The sequence below is a fragment of the Harpia harpyja genome, chromosome 5, assembly GCF_026419915.1.
Source record: "Harpia harpyja isolate bHarHar1 chromosome 5, bHarHar1 primary haplotype, whole genome shotgun sequence".
NCBI classification, from domain to species: Eukaryota; Metazoa; Chordata; class Aves; order Accipitriformes; family Accipitridae; genus Harpia; species Harpia harpyja.
Window position 1 is genome coordinate 76713830 of NC_068944.1, and position 17006 is coordinate 76730835.

The window sequence follows — 17006 nt, forward strand, 5'->3', positions numbered from 1 at the left end:
ACTGTACAGGTATAGAGCTGAGCCCTCTCTCAGTTGCAGGAAAAACCCTACGTATTTCAATAATGTGCACTTTTTTTTTTAAATTAATGGCAATGGGAGAAGGGAGGCGGAAGATAAAATTTGGGCTTTTCCTCGCATGAGGAGAAATCAACACATTTTGCAGTATGGACACACTCGAAAACCTCATCAGTGCTAAAATCCCCCAAAATATCCTTCTTATAACTCCTCCCTAAAGAGGCACATTCTTCTGCTAGTGACTGGTATAGGATCCAAAAATGCCAGAGGGTGAAGACTCATGGGCTACATCCCAGACACACTTAAAAAATAGTAAGCTCTGACTGTAACTCAATGCAATATTGTTCTTGACCTTGCACATGCAATGAGCTAAGGTCAAATGTCCAACAAGGAGATATGCTCCTCACTGAAATAAGAAATGCAGGAAACTTGGTTTGGAGAGCACGGATCGCTGCTGTGGTCAACCAGCCTCCACAGAAAAGGCATCAAGGACCCTTCATGGCACTAAAAGCTCAGTCTCATGGCTTTGAGGTAGCCATCAAACGCTACTTGCAACCTGCATGACCACCTTTCTTTTCTTGGGGTCACAATAAGACTGGGTCAGGTTGTGAAAAAATACAGGACTATTTTTTTTTTTTTTTAAAACAATGCTAGCTTTACTTTTTTTTTTATTAAATTTTGCTCTCAGGAAAAAAAAAAATCTGGTGGTACACAGGCAAGCCTCGTCCTTACAGTAACATTTAAAAGGGGATGCCTCTGGACCCAAGCCTCTGTGTTCGGCTGGGCAAAGGCATCCTTCACCCCTGATGTGTTGGGTCAGTAATGAACAAATGTGGGCAAGACTGATACAGGGGAGCGTATCGTACTTCTCAGAAAGCATTGCCCAGGTTACAGGGATGTTTTCATCTCCAGCCTCTTTTTTGAGGGTGCTGGGAAACTAACCAGACATGCCCACTCACAAGAATAGAGACTGGTTTTCACTGTCTCTTGGAGGCAGTGCTTTATCTGGGCATTTAATTTTATTTGCTTAAATTGCAATCTAGATATCTTCAGTGCCTAATGTTGGAGAACCCCCTCATCCCACACCCTCTGGCTAAGGAGGCAGATAAATGCCTTGGGAGCTTGGATTATTAAACCAAAGATCAGGGAGAAAAAAAAAAATCAGTCGATTTTTCCTGCAACATATCAGTACTTAACAAGCTGTTTGCAGCCAAGCATCACTGGAGAAAGCCGTCAGCATTGCCTACCGGCCCTAGCTCCTCACCCTAGCTCCATGGACCTTTTTTCCTTTTGCTCCCATTCCCTTCCCGATTAATCCAGGGTCAGTTGCATTCAGACAACTCCATCTAGAACTTCTTATGGGCACTTATGTTTCACCGGCCAGGACTTCTAGCTCCAAGAACGCAGCACACAAGTATTTGTGCTGGCTCCGGGAAGAGCTTTGACCAAGATTATTCACTGTTAGGTCTCATATATACCCTAATCACACATCAGCAGCCAAGTTTGTCTCGCTGACTAGAGCTGGCACTCCATTTGGGATGAACTCTCCCAAATTCACTTGCCACAAATAAAGTCCTTACTCTGAATGACTCAGCTATCAAAGGGAGAGAAACCATTTCAGAAAAGGGAGTAGCCTAATTTGACAGTAAGAAGCCTGCCCTCATCTGATGCCCTTGTAAGTCCTGTGCCTAAGAGGCAGAAAGTCTGCAGGAATTTTAAAAGGAGTCAGGCAACTTTGGTTTTTTTCTGTTTTAGCAGGACCCTGCAGCTAGGTAAGCAAATACTTTTGGAGTATACAGTCTATGGTAGCTAAATATCCTGTGTGACAGGACCACTATGCACCTTGAAGCCCTATTCCCAAATATTCTGCCTCCCCTCACCTGCCTAACAGTCTTATTTTAGGCAGAGTGACAGTCACCTAATTAGTACGAAAGTAGAAATTGTGGCAATTTTACTATTTAGATACCCACAAACACTATTGTTTTTCTAACAGCCAAGGCTATAAGCCTACCAAATGTTCACTCGTTGCTCCCCAACCAGCTTCCAAGTTAGAGGATGTTCAAGGAGAAACATGCATCAACCTTTGAAGGAAAGGGGTCAAGTGGCAAAGGAGGAAGATTAAGCCATGATTTGCAGCCAGGGAAGCAGAAAACACTGCCCCAAAGTTCTCACCTGAAGAGCTGACCCTCTGCTTGTTCCTGAACATGGAGATATATGCAGCACTGCCAGCTCTCATGATTCATGGCATACTGCTTTTTGCTGGTGCAGCTCTCATGAGAGACAGGCAGAGATACTTGTAGAGCATTCAAGGCTGCTTGCATGCATCTGGCGATGAAATAAGGGGCAATGGGAAGGACACATCAGTGTTAGGACAGGACAAAAGAATGGGAGAATTGAGGGGAAAAGAGCTGCTTGTCCTCCTCGGCTTGGCACCCTGGAACTGTTTGGTTCGGAGATGCAATGAGCCAAATGGGAGAAATCAGGAAAGAGCTTCTGCTAGAGCATGGGGAGAGGGAGGAACCAGGAGAGCGGAAGGAGACAGCTGGAGGAATTCTGGGGCTGACGGCAGGGAAAAACAGTTAAAATAAAAATAAGCTGCATTTAGCTATCTGGACAATTAATGATAATTCCGAGATCAAAAATAATTATTGCAATTAGTGCATTATGCATCTATTTATGTAACTGCTCAGGAAAGAAGAAAATTATCTAGGCATGTTTTTGAAATGCTCTGAAGAGTCAAGGAATTGATTCTTAAATAAAAAAAAAGAATAGTTTAGGTGTGCAAGCACAATAGCTGCTCTGCGTGATCGAAAGGCTTTCCTGGGTTAAGGATCTCCAGCAGTTACTAAGGTGGTTTATGCTACAAAGAATTCTGTACATGTAAACATCTTTCCTGATTACATCTATCAGCACAGACTGACTTTTTACTCTTACATCCTCTCCAATCTCCTAAATTTAGTTCCAAATCTTCTGACTATTATTACTATTACTATTTTTAATCCTCAAGTTTGCAAAACAGAGTATATGTGAATTAGGGCAGATCTGATGCACTGGTGAAAGCAATGGATTGGAGAGAGAAGGAGACACTGCAAAACTATCTGAGAGTTTATATTGCATTGAGAAGGTCAGTCAAGTCCATCAGGCAAATTAGAGTGTATAAAGCCAATATAAAGAAATAGAAACCAAATTCTCCCCTTTGTTCACAGCCGAATCTCAGCAGGAACTGCAGTCATATACATGAAATCAGAACCACATCCTAAGTACTTGATTTTTGCATGCAAGCTGCATTAAGGGAAGCAGCTTTAATAAATTGTGCTACATTTGGAAAAGCCATTTTAATTCTCTAATTAGCATGCGTACAATGAAAACTAACTGTGCGTGTTTGTGTATACACATATCTAGAAGAGAGAGTTTAATGAACTGTATCTATTGCAAGTGAAACTGAAGTTTCATTTTGTCAGTGTTGTGCTGTGTGATGCAGGTTTCAACACCGCAATACACTTTTCTGCCTATAAAATATCTTCTTGCTCCTTCTCAATTTTTCTTCTCTTGGGTTCATGGTCTTTGGCAAAGTGTGAGACGGGGGGAGAAAAAAAAAGGAGAAAGCTACACAAGCATCCTACTCTGGTTTCACATTAAAAATAAATAAAAAAACCCCAACAACAAAAAACAATGAACAACAAAAAATAACAACACATACACAAGCACAGAAAACCCTCTTTCACTGTGGGCCATCATTTTCTGTTATCTGCCTACCATTCTCTGCCACCTGAAACCAGCACAAGCAAAGCTTTATACGATCAATACACGTCCTACCATCATTAATCACCTACAGAAAGGAAAAAACCGAAGTAAACCTGACAAAAAAGTGTCCAGATATAAAAAAGGACAGAAGAAAGGGTGAGGATAGATGAGGAATAAAATGAAAAGGCTAGGACAAAGAGCGATCTGCAGCAATTCAAAACAAACTCACAGTCCATCCTGCAGTTCTTGAGTATCATTTGAGGTCCCCAGAGATCGAAGGCTTCTTTCCAGAGAGGTCACTGTCAACAGCAGAGAAAGAAAAGATAAAGAAGCAGTACACTTTTTTCAGAGAAAAAAAAGTTGGATTTTCATTCATTTGTTTATCTTTTATTTTTTAAACAATACAATGAAGTAGTGTTTGGACAATTAACTCATGAGACAAAGGGCACAACATCTAGCAAGAGCCATTACCCCAAAATGGATAAATTGGGTCCCTTGGATGCATAAATGGTGAATCCACGTATCGTGCCATGACATGACGAAATATGACTCCTTATAACAGCAAGAAAACCTCCATCCCATGGACCTTGCACAGATCTCTGACTCTTCCAGCCCCAAACTTTCTAACTCTTCATATTACAGCAACTGCATGAAATTCCCAGGGCTGGAGGCAGTTGTGCTTTCTGCCAGGAGATCGGGGCAGCACTCTTGGGAGTGGGAAACCACTACTTATCCTCCTCAGGAGGTCCGTGCCTTGAGGCCCCACAGAACTGTGCATGGAGCATCTCCAGCTGGAAATGTGCCCTCAATGAAGAGGCAAGAAATTGCATAATAACTATTCATTGCTCTGAATAAGAGGCAGAACACTGTTGTCCATTCTGATAGCTTCTATCTCATTGTTCAAGACTTTAACACTCAAAATCTTTTCTACGTTTTGGCTCAGATAAAATGGAGTGCTTCACTGTAATCATCTCCTGTGTTTGAGCCAGAGAGTTTCTTGGGCTTTTACATCAGGAGAGGAGAATACTCTACCCTAAGAGCAGCTGGAAGCTGGAAACATGGTTTGTTTTGCAATACGCAGTGACTTCAGATTTAAGAAATATATGTGTGTCTGTGTGTGTATAAAAAAGTAGCAGAAATCTAGGAGTACTGTTGCCTTTTTACACCCTTGAATGTTCACTGTCTCAAATTCACCCTCAAACTAACAGCAGGTCACTACTTTTGGACTTAGTGTATCAAGTCTGCAAAGCACTTCAAGATCTTCCACAATGAAAGATGCTAAATAAATTACATTCTTGATATTTACATGTGGGATTTTCTCAGGACGCTTCCAGTTGTAAAAACTCATAACGCGTTATCAGTCACGCTTCAATATTTAAGGAAGGAAAAAAGAACAGATTAGAAACATGGCTCAATTATTTCCATAGAAATTGAAGAAATCCACTATTTTAATGACTCTGCAGACTTGGACTTGGCTTGTAACTTTGAACAAGTCACTGAATTATTTTTCTACTGACAGACAAAATCCCCTCTTCTCTTTTGAGCTTCTCTGGGTTGACAGCAAGAGTCACTAAACAGCATAAAAAGTAACTAATGTGCCTGGACAACATGAGTATTCAAAACAAGCTTGAATACCACCATGTATTTTCACCCCACTTGCTAGATCTCAGTAACAGATTTTGGTGTAGAGTTTGGCGATTCAGTAAGATAAAGCCTCAAGGAATTGTCTATAACTGGGCTAATAATTATTATCCTTTGCTGGATGCACAATGTTTTAAAGAATAAATTGAAAGTTTTCACTAATAACCATTTGCTTCTCTAGAACAGCATTGATCCTGCAGAGATCTCACAGACATTATAATTCCCTCTCTTCCCTCCTCCACAATGCTAACAAATCAATCTCCCATGCAATCTATATACTGTCTGTTTCAAAGACAAAATTTGGCATCATCTAAAAATACTTCTGGGCCCATCAACCCTTCAGAACAAAGCAGAGCATGGTCCTTGGAGAACGGACAGCAAGTCAAGGTAGAAAAAGCATTTGTGAGGACACTGAATTTCTAAGAACGTGTTAATGTCATGTGTCTAAGTCCAGAAAAGAAAACAGCAGCTACAGCATCCAGGCACCTTTCTAACCTGAGCTGCAAAATCGGGACAATTCAAAGCAAAAGCTATTCTGCCACTGTCCTCCTGCAAATGAAGATGAGGTTGATGGAAGACAGATCTGATATGCAGGCAGTTCTCTTCAAAAACAGTTCAGATCTTTGCTACTGCCTCCTTTGGAGAAGATCGGAGTAGGAAGCAGTTTTCCTATTGCACAAAACTGTTCAAGGCTTCGCACACGTCATTTTACACTGAGGCAAACCCCAAACCTTTCACATTTGTTAAATATTTTGGAAAATACACATACAGGCAAAAGAATCTGAGACAGGAATGCAAAAGAGGAGGAAAGCACTTGTCAGTCAGGTAAGAAAATGACTCAGGTTTAAGTCCCCATCCTAAAATTTTATCTAATATTCTAATTCAAGCATAATATTTACACACTTACATAAAGGTTAGTTATCCCAAAAGGACAAGATATGGACTCTGGAATAGCCAAAGTTTGGCATTTGATATGGCTCTTACCTAGGAAATAACAGGACTGAGACTCCAACTTGAGTCTCCTGGATCTCAGGGCGACTGAGCTATTTTGGGGTAAATCTAACTTGCTTTGACCAAGAATTGCTCTATCAAAATCTGTGTAGTTCCTGTGCTGGATGTGGAAAATCCCTCTCAATTTACCAGTTCTGGCCACGCGAGCAGTAACTCTACCAAAGGAGCAAGGCGTCAACCTGTGCTGGAGAGATGCTGTGAAGCCAGTGTTAAAACAGATATCTTACTTTAAAAGCCATGTACATTTAGTTTTTAAAAGGCATACGCTAGTCCTCTAGGATGAGGCACATTCAGAAGAGATCACTGCTGTTGGAGCTGCACCGATTTACATAAACCGAGAGTTTGGCACCAGTTGTCTATGCCGTTGCAATCCTTAAAATCAATGGGGGATAAGAAACCATCCTGAGATGGCAATAGAGACTTTATCACACCTGGGGGATGCTGAAAAATCCTTTGCTCAGCCTCTCAGATCAAGGTAATGGGACTGCGCATGGCACCAACCTGTCACGGGGAGTCATTAATGAGCAAGTAACAGGAATTAGAGAGGGAAGAGGCCCATTAGAGCACTCAGGTTCTCCATCTGGCCAGAACAGGTCTGAGTCCTCCAGTATATCCTCCACTGATCAGCCCTTTAGACAAGATGCACCAAACCAACCCCTTTTACGAGTGTTATTTATTTTACTTATTTATAAGGCATTTACTGAGAGGCAGCTAAAAGCTGTACACTGAAAGAAATGCAAAACGTTAATAAAAGTAAGTAGAAAAAAAGCCATCAATAAGACAAATTCAGCCAGTATTTGAGCTTCTTTTTGTGGTTTTTTTTCCCCTGAAAGGAAAAATCAACTGAACAAAGAACCCCATAAAACTTGCATAAGTCAAAGCACTATCAGACAACCTTCCCTATGGTCAACAGGGACAGCCGCCAAAGAATTAGAGAAAGAAAGCAGATGCAAAGAATAGGAAAAAAACTCCTTCTGCCCCTTGATACTTCAGTATAGAGATGGGCTAAAAAAAAGTTTGTAAGCTCACGACCTGGCAGGAGAGTGATTCAATAGCACATAAACAGAACCAACTGTCCTGGCTAAGATTTTTATTCAACACATGAGGAAGATTTCCATTTTCATGGCAGAAAAAGGGAGCAGGAGGCATTTATATGTGAGATCAGCCAAGATCAGCTCAGAATTGTAAAGACCCCCCTTGGTCGGGAGGCAAGTCCTGAACTGCCCAAGAAGAATTTAAATCATCCCAAAGGCTCAGAGTTCTGCAAAAAGACTAAGGAGCGCAAAGAGGGACAAAGCATGCAGTGTTTATTACTTCTGTAGCGTTACTACTTCTGTAGTGTTACTCAATAAAAGTCAACCCTGCTTTAAAATCCCAGTAAAAAGGTGACTTCTTGTTTCATTAAAAACAGTCATTCCTCAAAGACAGAAAAAAACATAGCTGAGACTGCCCACAACCTGGCATTTTGAGAATCCAAACAACAGGAGCATAGCATGGGGAGCTCGTGACATCTTTAGCATCCCAAGAGGGAGAAAAGCATTACAGGTGGACAGTTTGGTCTCCAGACACAATGGGAACCTGGAAAACCCTAGAGAGTCTGGGGTAAGGCAGGAAAAGAAGGAAAAGAGGAGCTGTGATTGGATTTATGCAACCCTATAGGACGTTCAACACACCATGCTCAGCACAAGCGGAGTGCAAACCATCATCTGGTGAGCATCTGCAATGCAGCTGCTCGTTCCTTGCTCAGCCGCTTGCGTGGTCGTACACAAACAACAACACTGACTTTTGCTACACGCTCGGAGGCAGAGCTTGCTGAGTTTCCTCAAGAGACCATATAGTACAGCTGTACAGGGCAGAAAGGATCATGGGCATCTTTTCCCATTTTATAACCCTACAAAGTTCTTTACCTAATGTGGATTAGCTCTGCCAAACCTTAGCAGTACACTCAGCATCCCTTTCCTGAAAAGCTGTACTCACTTTTGGGGGAAAAGCTGTGAAGAAACCACACACAAACTGAATGAAACTGACTTTAGCAGACAAAAACCAATATGGGTGGTGAACAGAGCAACAACAGTAGAGTATCTTATGGGCATTTCTTCAACCTAAAAGGACTTTAAAAAGCATTATAAATTCATAGATTCATAGATTTTAAAGGCCAGAGAGAGCAATTCTGATTATCCAATCTGATTTCCTACCATAAAATTTTGTCCCATCACTCCTACATCAAGACCGTAGACTGTAGCTGGACTAAAGTATATCTTATAAAAAGACATTCGAATCTTGATTTAAAGGTTCGAAGCAATGCCAAATCCATCATGTCCCCTCAATAAGCAGTTCTAATGGCTAGTTATCCTCATACAGAAAGATTGAATTTGTCTAGCTTTGACTCCTATCTCCTGATCTCGTTATGTGCAAGAATGTTAGATTAATGAGCCCTATGCTATCTATTTGATGTCTTTCTTCCCAGAGAGGTACTTACACACCATGATCAAGTCCTCTTAGATGTCTCAAACAGAAGTTCAGAGAGCATGCATTTTAAAGTCTGATTTGCAGACTTCAAACAGTTGTCATAGCTCTTCTTTGTACCCTCTCCAATTTTGCAAAGTAGTTTTAAGTACAGGCACTGTCATTACCTGCTTCTCAGAGCCCTCAATACAGGCAACTCTTAACAGCAAGCACACCATCACACACTCTACACCATCTCCAGAGGAGAAACAAAGACCACCAGAAATTGCTCAAAACCTAATTGAATGGATTAATGCAATTCTAACACAGAATAAAAAGAGAAATTGGATTGGGTCATTTCAAAAAAGATGCACCACTCATCTTAAAGGTTTCTCAGGATAGATTCCACTACAGCCGCAGTTGTGAATACAGCACAGAGACATATCAAGTCAACCCTAACCTGGCTAGTTTGGTTATTAATAGCACACACAGACTTGTGAGCAGGTTGGAAAACTTCAGACTGAGCCCTTGGTTTGATAGCAGACATCCTACTACCATTCATCACTACTGTTGTCAAGGTAAAACTATTAGTGCTGGAGCAACCAAGATTAATGCTAATACAGGTATTTTTGTGAGTTATAATACGGTTATACACCCATCTGTAAGCAAAGTATCAGCGATCACAGATGGGAGGTTCAAGCTGCCACAGTGGCCACAAGCCCAGGTCACACCATTGCAGTTTTCTCAAGGAAAAGCTCAGGAAAAAGGGCCTGGGGCTCCTGGTGGACACCAAGCTGAACATGAGCCAGCAATGGGACCTTGCCACAAAGACAGTGAATGGTATCCTGGGCTGCATTAGGCAAAACATTGCCAGCAGGTCAAGGGAGGTGATCCTTCCCATCTACTCAGCACTGGTGAGGTCACACCTGGAGTCCTGTGTCCAGTTCTGGGCTCCTCAGTACAAGAGAGACAGGGACATACTGGAGAGAGTCCAGTGAAGGGCCACAAAGTTGATTAAAGGTCTGAAGCACCTCTCCTACGAGGAAAGGCTGAAAGAGCTGGAACTGAGAAGATGGCTGAGGGGGGGATCTTATTAATGTACATAAATACCTGAAGGGAGGGAGCAAAGAAGATGGAGCCAGGCTCTTTTCAGTGGTGCCCAGTGACAGGAGCAGAGGCAATGGGCATAAAATGAAATGCAGGAAATTCCCTCTGTACATCAGGAAACACTTTTTTCCTGTCAGGGTGACTGAGTACTGGCACAGGTTGTCCTGAGAGGTTGTGGAGTCTCCATCCTTGGAGACATTCAAACGCCATCTGGACATGGTCCTGGGCAACCAGCTCCAAGCGGCCCTGCATGAGCAAAGGGGTTGGACAAGATGACCTCAGGAGGTCCCTTCCCACTACAACCATTCTCTGATTCTATGAATTTCTCTACCTTCTGCAGCGCATGGTTGTCCTTCACCCTAAGCACCATCAATCCCACCACTGCTCTCCAGTATCCCAGTGGACAAATATCACTGGCAACCCAAAGGGGACTTTCAACAGCTGAATTTCTTGGATTCCGCTCTGTGAAGAAAGCTGTTGAAGTTGTGGTATCCAAGCGGTTTGCCAAAAAACTATGAATAACAAGTGTTTTAACCAACTGCTTGTATAATGCATCTATCAGTTACTCCTCTGAAAAATAACAAAAAATAAACAAACATGAAGTGTGCATTTCCCACTTTGCTTTTGACCCATTCAGAATCATCTTGTATTTGCAGTAATAGAGATTCTGACAAACTACTGAAGAATCATAGACTCATGCAAGTTGGAGGGCATCTCTGGAGGTCTCTAGTCCAACCTTCTGCTCAGAGAATGTCCACTTAAGAGCAAGTTGTTCAGGGTCTCGTCCAGCTCTGAATATCTTGAAGGATGGAGATCTCACAGCCTCTCTGGGCTCCTGTTGCACTGGTCGAGCACCCTGATGGTCAGAATCTTTTTCCTCATATTGAGTTGGAACATTCTATGTTTCAGATGCCCTTTGCCTCTCATCTTTCCACCGTGCATATCTGAGAGGTTATGGCACCACCTACTCTACAGTCTCCCATTTGGTAATTACAGACAAGAACATGATTTCTGTTAATTCACGTTCAACTTGCGGTTGACCAGTACCCCAAGGTCTTTTCTTCAAAATAGCTTTATAGCCAGCCAGCACCCATCCTGTCCTGTCGCACAGGGTTATTCCATCGCAAGGCACAAAGGAAAGTGTGAATAATTATTTTCCTCCTGATTTTACAGCAAGCCAGGCACTTGAATAACTTCACAGAGCCTACATTGGTTTCAGGTCTTCACCTTCTGGAATAGGGGAGAGCAGCAATGAGGCTCACAGTGCTTGGAGCAAGCTACATCCATGTTGCAGGAGGTCCTGAACTCAAGGTGATGATTGTCGAAAGTAAACTCAAACTTACCAATCCCTCATAATCATAGAAAAATTGGCACTTGATTTTTCCTGGCAGATGGAGCATACACAATTCCTCTAAAGAAGAGATGACAATGCTTTAGAAGTTTTACTTCCCATCCTTCTTCTAGCAAGGATTCCTTGCTACAAGGACTGGGGCCTTACCCCTGAGGCACGTAGGGGAATAATTAGAGAAATAAGGAGGCACTAAGATCCTTTCTTTACATCTAGGCCAGCCCTCTCTGTCACCTAATCCCCATAGACACAGAACAGACCAGACAGAGAAGCTGTCCGGATGATTCAGAAGCAATTTCAAGGTCCACCGTAAAATCAGCACCCGATAGTTTTAGATCCTTGTCTGACACCAGTGTATTTTAGAACTGGGATACCATGACATTAACTACCATTCAGCAACGTTAGTTTATATCTATCTGCAAAATACATCCCTCCAGCCCAACCCAACAAAACTGATGAGCCAAAGCATGTCTGTAAAGGAGGGAAGCACTCTGCATCTCTAGGGTCTGGGGAGACATGAGCAGGAATAGCATCCCCGCTCAATCTACAGAGAGAAAAATAACAGAAGAGTTTTGGCGTTGGTGTTTTTATAAGGGAGATAGATGTTTTGCAAGCTCATATGACAGGCTCTGAACACAGTAGTGCTGCAACATATTAGAAAACTAGTCTGGCTTGTTCCACCTTTCTGCGCTGTAACTCCCTATTGTAACAGATGAGACAATTAAAAATAGAAAAGGATGTGGTCTCAGCAAGTATTGGAATATATCCGTGCCTGTTTAATGGAACATATGGTGGAATATTTTTACATCTTATAAAGAACTGTGTATTGGACGTGTGCTGGTGCTTGTGAGATGCAGCAGCAGAAAAACTGCATTAATATTTGCTCTCTGACAACAGGAGCTGCCATACACTGTGTACACGCACACGAGTCATCAGCAGGACAGCACACAATTGACTAGGAAACCTTTCATTATACGCACCGTTGGAGTTAATTCGGAAGACATTGGCTGAAGTCTCCTGAAAAAGTTCCTGTAGTTCACTAGGATCAATCTGGGTGGCTGTGGAGACAAAAAGGGAGAAGATATATTAATACTGGAGACCACAGATCACTTGGAAAGGGGCTCACCTCACAGCTGATCCTTTGAAGGGGGATGCAAGGTTCTTCCTCGCTGCAGAAATTGAGCCCAAGTAGGTGGTCTGATGTAGCGTTACACAGTGTCTGATCACGCAACTTACACTGGACACGCAAATACCTACTCCAGCACCACCAGGACAGTAAGATGCTGCTGCAACATGGCAGATACAGCCCATGTGAATTGAGACAGCATTTGTAGGAATTATTAGCAATTGGTGATTGTAAATGATTTCCGCTCATTTAAGTGGGAATATTAGAGTCACGAACGAACGAGAAACGGCAGACACAACAGCATGGTTAACCATTGCTTTCCAGAGCAGGAGGGCATCCGAGCAGGTCCTGCCTTCAGAAAAGTGGAGGAAGCAGTGAGGAGAGTGCAACTGCTCCGTAGGCTCAAAGCTTTTGGGGCAGGAAGGAGATGGGTCCTCCACACATTCATTTTCCAGCCCCCAAGAGAGGCTCCCCTTCTCCCTATTTCTTCCTGATAGCCCAATGGCAAGGGTCAATGAGTCAGTGCCATAAATTGCTATTGCTGCTGCCCAGATGATTTCTTTCAGCTTCATTCCCAAGGTCCCACTTTGGCAAAGTCACCCAAATCTGCCCTACAAGGAGAACCCTGAAGTGAGGGTTTGAATGTTTGGGGTTAGGGACTTTTTTTGTTAGCTTCATTTCCCAACTTTAAACCCCCTGAAACTATCCTGAGCTCCTCCACAGCTTCATCATCCCCAGAGAGGGAGTGATGTGAGGTTGGACTGGATTATATTACAGAGAAAGGATACATCACTTAAATAAGCTTTAAAGAGGCATTTGGGTTTTGATTGGTAATAGTCATCAGCAAAACACTCATGTCTTTGGCACCAGCTTTATGGCAACAGCTTTACAGCAGATTTTCCCATGGTTTAGCCCCATTCTGCCTCCCACCTCGGTCAGCTTTTGTAGGTTTCCCAGAAGCTGCTCTACCTGAAACTTTGGTCGAGTCCAAAAGCACCACAGGGCTTGTCCATCTGACACACTACAGTGCATTCAAACAGCCACTGCTATCAGCAAGCTGCTCCTCTGAGCCGAAGCATTACAGGAACTCAAACAGGAGCTACAATTCGTATTTTCAAACCAGCAGACTGTAACTGCGACATATTTTGCACCCGTTAATCAGATTTCACTAAGCTGTTAAAACACCATGCACCCAACGTGCATTTGGCAGAGCAGAAGGTCAGCGATGGAGCAAGGCGAAAACCATGAATATTGAACAAAACGAGAAGCCAGCTTGATGCACTGCTCAGGTTAGTCCTGAGGATGCATCTCACAGTGCTTGAGGAAAAGACTGTGATGGGTTAACCCTGGCTGGATGCCAGGTGCCCACCAGAGCTGTTCTATCACTCCCCCTCCTTCTCAACTGGACAGGGGAGAGAAAATATAACAAAGAGCTTGTGGGTCGAGATAAGGATAGGAGAGATCACTCACCAATTACCGTCACGGGCAAAACAGACTCAGTTTGGGGAAAAATTAACTTGATTTATTACAAATCAACCGGAGTAGGGTAATGAGAAATAAAACCAAATCTCAGAACACCTTCCCTCCACCCCTCCCTTCTTCCCGGGCACAACTTCACTCCCGGATTCTCTACCACCCCCCCCCCAGCGGCACAGGGGGACGGGGATGGGGTTTACGGTCAGTTCATCACACGTTATTTTCTGCCGCTTCATCCTCCTCAGGGGGAGGACTCATCACACTCTTCCCCTGCTCCAGCGTGGGGTCCCACCCACGGGAGACAGTCCTCCACGAACTTCTCCAACGTGGGTCCTTCCCACGGGCTGCAGTTCTTCACGAACTGCTCCAGCATGGGTCCTTTCCACAGTGTGCAGTCCTTCAGGCACAGACTGCTCCAGCGTGAGCCCCCCACGGGGTCACAAGTCCTGCCAGAAAACCTGCTCTGTGGGCTCCTCTCTCCACAGATCCGCAGGTCCTGCCAGGAGCCTGCTCCAGCGCGGGGTTCCCACGGGGTCACAGCCTCCTTCGGGAACCCACCTGCTCCGGCGTGGGGTCCTCCACGGGCTGCAGGTGGATATCTGCTCCACTGTGGACCTCCATGGACTGCAGGGGGACAGCCTGCCTCACCATGGTCTTCACCACGGGCTGCAGGGGAATCTCTGCTCCGGCGCCTGGAGCATCTCCTCCCCCTCCTTCTTCACTGACCTTGGTGTCCGCAGGGTTGTTTCTCTTACATGTTCTCACTCCTCTCTCCGGCTGCCGAATACCGCCGTCCCAACTTTTTTTCCTTCTTAAAAATGTTATCACAGAGGCGTTACCACTATTGCTGATTGGCTTGGCCTTGGCCGGCGGCGGGTCTGTCTTAGAGCCGGCTGGTATGGGCTCTGTCGAACACAGGGGAAGCTTCCAGCAGCTTCTTACAGAAGCCACCCCTGTAACCCCACCCGCTACCAAAACCTTGCCACACAAAACCAATACACCTCCACATCCAAAAAGCACAATCTGGGGATTTTCCACTGCTTCTCACACATCTCACCCGTGCAGCACTCACGTGAGACGATTCAGCCCTGTACCAGCCGTAAATAAAGTCTTGGATCAGTCTGTCAGGTTGACACAAATCCAGGGCATTAAATGGTGTTTAATCCAAATGCACAGGGGCTCTTTGCTAGAGATTTTCCCACTCTTGTCTTCCTGCAGTTCCTCCTAAATCAGCTGTCCCAGACACTTCTTTCCTTTGCTTTATATATGAGGCTATATAACACCAGAAATTAGCCTGGGCTTACCTGTCCCGCAGGAATTTCACTTGTTACTAACAAGATCCAGCTTTCCTTAAATCACTGACAAAAGAGCAGCACAGGATAAGATTTTCAGATCTTTACAGACTGTGCTGACCCCAGTTTCAGGAGGTTTTTCAGTGTTCCAACACGTTCCGGGTTAGTAATAAGTGACAATGGGTGGTCAGGATATGGCTTCAGCTTGGCTAAATTTCCAACTGCATGTGCTGAGAAGACTGGTCCACACATTTTTTTGATAGAGGTATTTGGATGGGTGGGGGGTTCTGTGGGGGAGAGGAGGGTTTATTGACCTATTTATTTCCATTCTTTCCTTAGAAACACTGAATTTGCCTCAACAAATTTTTAGCCTGGCCCCGTGATCCTGAGTCCATACACACTTAGGTACTTTGCTGAATGAAGCCTCAGATGAATCATGATGCAACTAAACCAAGAGTTGGAAACTCCTTCAAGTCCTCAATTATAAGCACCCAGCTAGAAACAGTATTGCATTAACCCCCCCAAATAATATGGACTGCAGATTTCAATGAGTTCCCACATGGGGACACTCCTGCAGATTCACAGCATCCAGCGGGTACCTCTGGGGAGTCATTTAAAATGCCAAAACCATTCCAAAAGTGAAGATGAAATATCCCAAATGTTGCAAGGGCAGGAGAAGCACCAATTTCCTCGCACAGACTGTGCACGCCTGCATTTTGGAGTCCCTGCAACACCATAAGAAAGAAACACCAAGCAACACTGTGTGTCCAGAGTTGGTCCATAGTTAAAAACTACCCATAAATTCAGGTGCTAATTTGGGAGGGTGGGATTTATCCAACCTCCCCTGGGTGGCCAAGGGAAGACCAATTTGCTCACCTTGTACCACATTTCCCTAATGGAAAAGAGGCAAAACGCAACAGGACAACGTGTGAGGATTATACTCTGAAGACATGGAAAAAGTTAACCTTTTAAGCCTCAGTATATTTATTTTATCCAAATGCAAGAGGACTGTGAGATGATGAACTTGCCCTCGAAGGCCTGAAATCTCAATCCATAAATATCTAAGAGAGCACACCATATCACCCCCACACCTCAAACAAGTGCAAATTAAATGAAAAAACAAAGGCAGATGCAACCTTTGGTCAGACTTTCCAAAGAATTACTTTGAAAATGCAATGCTTGGAGAATGGCTTATCTTGGAAAACTGCATTGAATCTGGCTTGCAGTTTCCTGCCCCTGGACTTTTATTTCACGTTACAGCATGCTGCCAGTTCTGGTTTTATTTTGTTTTTGTTTTAGAAAATAAAAGAAAGTAGTAACAAGGAGGTTGTTTTAACAGCTCCAATTTCAAGCTTCCACACATCAAGCAGAGATGTTGTAACTATTCATGGAGGATTCAGCAGTTCAAGCAGACAAGCAAAACAATTTAAAAACAGCAGCAGAAAGCAAAGCAAAAATGCATCTGTACTGCCAAGCTAAGTGAAGACATACCAAGGCTGCGAAAGAAAGTGAATGTGAAGTACATTTGTGTCTAATAAAAAATTAAATGTCTTTGACCACATAAAGCGAGTGCTAAAATATTACGATTCCCCAAGAAGGAGTATGAGGTTGCCGATACCCAGTAAATACTTTGTATGCCCCAACACTAACAGAATTCAGGGCCGCAACTGGGAAAATGTGGCTTTTACTTACACTGTGGGTCCTGAAAGCTGTAAAGAGTTTGCGGTGCATATGTTATAGAATCCTATGTGCAAAGTGTTTCTCCTATGCTTCCGTAACTGGATATTGCCAAAAACATTTT

At 43.5% G+C, this 17006-nt stretch overlaps 1 protein-coding gene across 6 annotated transcripts in view; it reads right to left on the reverse strand.

The window, feature by feature from the left end:
• Positions 1-17006, reverse strand: part of TSNARE1 (t-SNARE domain containing 1) — a 491728-nt gene that overhangs the window by 309250 nt on the left and 165472 nt on the right. For all 6 annotated transcript variants that reach the window (XM_052787740.1, XM_052787739.1, XM_052787738.1 and 3 more), the window contains 2 exons: positions 12292-12369; positions 3989-4058 (listed from right to left, as the gene is read on the reverse strand). In XM_052787740.1, coding sequence (XP_052643700.1) covers positions 3989-4058; positions 12292-12369 — 148 coding nt within the window. The remainder of the gene's footprint in view (positions 1-3988; positions 4059-12291; positions 12370-17006) is intronic.